The 5081-nt window shown below is 34.0% G+C and overlaps 1 protein-coding gene across 1 annotated transcript in view; it reads left to right on the forward strand.

Annotated features, from left to right (window-relative positions):
* The first annotated feature begins 76 nt into the window (after nucleotides 1–76).
* The window catches only part of CDK7 (cyclin dependent kinase 7), a 19759-nt gene continuing 14754 nt past the window's right edge, over nucleotides 77–5081 (forward strand). The window contains exons 1-2 of the mRNA XM_019631183.1: nucleotides 77–1169; nucleotides 2311–2429. Coding sequence (XP_019486728.1) covers nucleotides 990–1169; nucleotides 2311–2429 — 299 coding nt within the window. The 5' untranslated portion in view covers nucleotides 77–989. The remainder of the gene's footprint in view (nucleotides 1170–2310; nucleotides 2430–5081) is intronic.

The following is a 5081-nucleotide window of genomic DNA, read 5'->3' on the forward strand; positions in this document are numbered from 1 at the left end:
TATCTATCTTTCATCCAGTGGACATATAAACAAACTGTCGTATATCCATGCAATGGAATACTTTTCAGGAATAAAAAGAAATAAACTACTAATATATGCAACAGTGTAGACATATCTCAAATACATTATACTACATAAGTATTTAAAAGAATGTATGATTCCATTTATATGATACTCTGAAAAGGCAAAACTAAAAGAACAGAAATCAGATCAGTGGTTGTTGGGGTTGGAAGTACAAGGAAGGATTGAATACAGAGGGGCCTGAGGGAAATTGGGGGGTGGTTATAGAACTAAATCTTAATTATGCTGGTGGTTGCACAACTGGATGTTTGTTAAAACTCATAGAACTGTACACTAAAAAGGATACATTTTATCCGATCTGATTTTTTAAAGATAAAATGGGAATTTTTAGCTCATATAACTGATAAGCCTAGGAATAAACTGGCTCTTGCACTTTAACTCACTCTATTTTCTTCTCTGCTTTCATTCATGGGCATAATTTCTCAATAAACTGGCCAGGTACTTCCAGGCTTATATACTTAAGAGTTTAATAATTCCTGAGGAAAGTAAGTTCTTTGTTCCTTTTGATTTTATCACAAGTACTTGGCCTAGTTGATTGGTTTGGTTTGGATCACATGTCCATCCCTGAACCAATCTCGTGGACAGTAGGCTGTAGTGGTGATTGACTATGCTTGGGTCATGTGCCTACCTCTGAAGGCCATAGGTAGTGGTCAGTCTAGTTTTAACCATGTGGATTGAGCTAGGAACAGGTGGTTTCCCAAAGGAATGTTGAATATTATGATCAAAAGGGACATCCTGGGGCAAGTGAGAAAACAGAGCAGTAGGAGGCAAAGCACTGCTTTCTTTCCAAAGCAAATCTACTTGCCTTATTCGCATGACTGGAAATTCTGACATGCTTCCTAAGGAGAGTTAGGCAACTTCTCTTGAGATTTTTCTGCATGAATAAATTCATTTTATGTCTGTAACTTATGTTAGTTATATGGTGGCATCTATTTGGAATAATAAAGTTAGTGGTATATTGTATACCTGCTTTACAGGTTATAATAAAGGATAATAGTCTTGTGCTGACACCATCACACATCAAAGCCTACATGTTGATGACTCTTCAAGGGTTAGAATATTTACATCAACATTGGATTCTACATAGGGTAAGGTTTTTAACCAAGTGTGATTGCCTCTTTATGTTGTCAAATTTTATGTAGCTAGTAGACCATTACATAAATGGTCTGAATATGTAAATTGTTAAATAAAGATATAGCTGGATCATTTTATCCCACGTTTTCTGTGTGTGTGTTCCCTTCAGTTGTTCCACCAGGTGGTGTTCTGAGGACTCTAAATTACTATGTGAAATTTAGAAATGGAAGAGACCCAGTCCTTAATATTTTTCATAGATGGTAAAACTAAATTGCTAAGTGACCTGACCAAGGTTATATATATTTTCAAGGTCAGTAGCTGATAACTGACAGCATTAGAACCTAGATCTTTTGGCGTTAAGTCCAGTATTCTTTGTGCTATACAGTTGTTATAGGGGGAAAAATACAGTGAGAGTCTGGATTAAATTATACAATGCTAAAATATTATACCAAAGGAATGTTGAATGCTATTATCAGAAGAGGCATCCTTTTGCCTTTTAGAAAAATAATATTTCTAGTAGTCTAAAATTCTATGAAGTAATGAAGTAAAATTTCTGAAATGGTTGAGTCATTGTTCCAGACATTCAGCTATTGGAACAGACTGAGAATTTAGATAGGTAGATGTTCTTAGGTACCCCGTTTAAGTCAATAGTTAATATGTAATTTATAGTTAGTAATTCTCATACCTTTAATTTGGGGTCCCTTTTAGGTTATTGCTAATATCTTCTTAGCATAGATTTTGATAATATGTTCCTCATCCTTTCTAAATGTACAGTGTTTTTATTTACTAAAATTCATATATATATGTATTATTGTTATTAAATTAATGGCAGCGATCATTTACCAAGTTCTCACTATGAGCCAGTCATTACACCAGGTTCTTCATAGAAAATTTAATCCTCACAGGAGCCCTGTAAAGTAGGTAAATTGAAATTTAGTGAAATTAGATAACTTCACCCAAGGTCTCACTGGATAATACGACCAATCTTGTTTTGCTTTGATAGGATTTTTACATCAATGAAAAAAATATTGATTGTTGTTTAATTTGGGGCATTACTGTGTTTTTACTAAGTTTAAAGTTATGCCAACTAAATGTATTGTTATAGTAGTCTCCCCGACCCTGCTTACTTGTTTGTTTAAAACCTCCATGATACAGGATCTAAAACCAAACAACTTGTTGCTAGATGAAAATGGAGTTCTAAAGCTTGCAGATTTTGGCCTGGCCAAATCATTTGGGAGCCCAAATAGAGCTTATACACATCAGGTTGTAACCAGGTAAGAAACCCTTAAATAACTGCAAGCTTTTATTGTTCAGGATATTAATCACAAGGGAGCATCGTTTGGCTTCTCTTGGCAGAGTTCAGAAATTGTTGGTGTTTTGTTAAAAGTACAGCCCTTTTTATGTTGTGCATANGGAGCAATCACTTTCAACTCCTATAACTGTTTCCTCTGGTATTTACTTCCATTTCTTTAAATAATGTGGTTATATCATTTCTTGAGTGGTTTTGAATATGTAATTCAAAAGCTTAAGGGGCAAGGAATGGTAGGTACTTGGTCCTTATACTATTACATTTGCCTTCCTGATTCATGATTCCTACTCTCTTCCTGCCTACTAACTACATATGAGTTGCTACATGTTTTTGCTGTCGCTAAGTTTTTGAAGTATGTGTGTTACGTGCGTATATATGCATATTTTTATACATATTCATTAAATCTAAATAACTTAACACATTTTTAATGTGTTTGTTTGATTTTCCTCTACCAGATCAAACTTGGACATAGATCAGAAGCTAAAGATGGTAAGTATTCCATATTATTTGACAGAATAGGAAAGGTTTTTATTCCCACTGAGGAAATAACAAAGCATTAATTAGAGTTAACAGTGGTTCTGGATAGAGTTATTGTAGGGTCCCATAAGAGTAAAGATAGACTCAGAATAGAGACAGGATATCTGTGATTTCTACCATTCAGGTGTAGAGACGATTATTCAAATCACCTTAGTAAATGGAGGGCAACAAGGTTATTAGTGGCTTATCTTGCTGTCTTCATTATTGTTTCATGTGTTATAAGTCATTGTTTCTTCTTTTTCTGAGCTTCTAATCATCTTGAAAATTCAGGATACACTTTCATGGAAGTACACAAAACTCACTATGAAATAGATATATGGAGGAAAAAATTTGCTGGAGTGCTAAGTCCTGTTTAGACATCAAGAAATAGTTTCTATAAAAACGACCCGTCATCTGTGTAACAACTAGTACCAGATCATTTTTTTTTTTTAAGCTGAGCCATCCTGCTACCTGTTGGCAACTCAGCGGCTGCTCAGCTCGGGCTGGACTCGAACCGCTATTGCTCAGAGCTCAAACTCTTGAGCGAGCTCTTAACCAACTGAGCCACTCGGCCGGCCCTTATTTTTAATTTTGAGTTCTATCTTTTGCATTGAGAAAGATACTGTCTTATCACTAGTCTGCTGTTATTATAAAGAACCTACTGCCAGTATTCATAGGGCAAGAGAAGGGAAGCTATTGACTTCCCGTCTATATGCTGCACACTTATGCATGTTATTCCAGCAGTCTTTATTTAGATCTGATATGCTACAGGTAAAGTGAATATTTTTTTCACCATTTACTATTGTCTGTGTAAGCTATTTTTAAAATGAAACAATATAAAAGAAGATAGATGTCATTAAAATTGTCAAAAGAGCCCTTACTTTTCTATAGAATATTCATTGCTATTTCCTGAGAGACTCACCTTTCTCAAAAAGATGTTTGTGAGACAGTTGAGAATTATTTTTCACCTTTTGTTTTGTCTTTTTATATAGGTATAAATAGAACAGCCTTAAGAGAGATAAAATTATTACAGGAGCTAAGTCATCCAAATATAATTGGTGTGAGTATGATGTAAGTTGTTTCTGGGATTTGGGACCCTGCCTTTTTTGCATATGGTATGTAGACTGAAGGCTCAACAAAATGAGTTGTTCTAGGCAAGACTTGCAAAAAAGCTTAAAAGTAATCAAGCTGAAATGTATTTTCTGTCCAAATTGTTCCTGTAGGCAGTGTCTTTAAAACTATACGACTGATGAAATAAATTAAATATTAGCATATAGGCTAACTTTGTCAGAAGTCACCTTGAAGCCTAGACAGCTCTAGCATGTGTAAGACCTAGAGCTAATTCCCTTGCAACTCTGTGCCATAGTCCCTACCTTATGGAGTTGTGAGACTAGCTAATTGAATACATGTAAAGTACGTGGAATAGTGTCTGGCCTAGAGAATACACTCATTCAATGAATGATAGCTGCCACTGTGATTTATAGGATTTTCTTAAGTCAGAATTATTCTGAATTAGTGACGGGGTGAGGTTTTCATTACGTTATTTCTTAATTATAACTCCCAGAATTTGGGGGAAGAAGTTAAGTATTTAGCGATTTTAAAAAAATAATAAAGTGTAATATTTTTGTGCCTCACAGTACTAATTCCTAGCAAAAAGAAAGATACATATCAAATTTCATAAAAATATTTAAACTTTTCAGAGAATTAACTCTCAAATGCTTGTTTAAATTTTTAAAAATTGCTTAATTGGAATAATACTGTCAAGTATTTAATAGAGAATCACTTTTTTTATTTTTTTATTTTTTATTTTGCTTTGCAGCTCCTTGATGCTTTTGGACATAAATCTAACATTAGCCTTGTCTTTGATTTTATGGAAACTGATCTAGAGGTAAGATTAAGATTCCTAAAGGAATTTTTTTTCTCTGTTTATCAAAAGAGAACCTAAATATTTATTTTCTACTTATGAAGATGCTAGTAGTCAAAGAATGCTTAATTTTGTTGAAATCTGGAAATACTCTTAAATCCAGGATATTCTGAATCATTTAGCTATGTTCCCAGTGTTAAATACAAAGATTTGGATTTCATTAGCATTTGTGTACCA

This window comes from Hipposideros armiger, unplaced genomic scaffold (assembly GCF_001890085.2).
Source record: "Hipposideros armiger isolate ML-2016 unplaced genomic scaffold, ASM189008v1 scaffold_984, whole genome shotgun sequence".
Classification (NCBI taxonomy): Eukaryota; Metazoa; Chordata; class Mammalia; order Chiroptera; family Hipposideridae; genus Hipposideros; species Hipposideros armiger.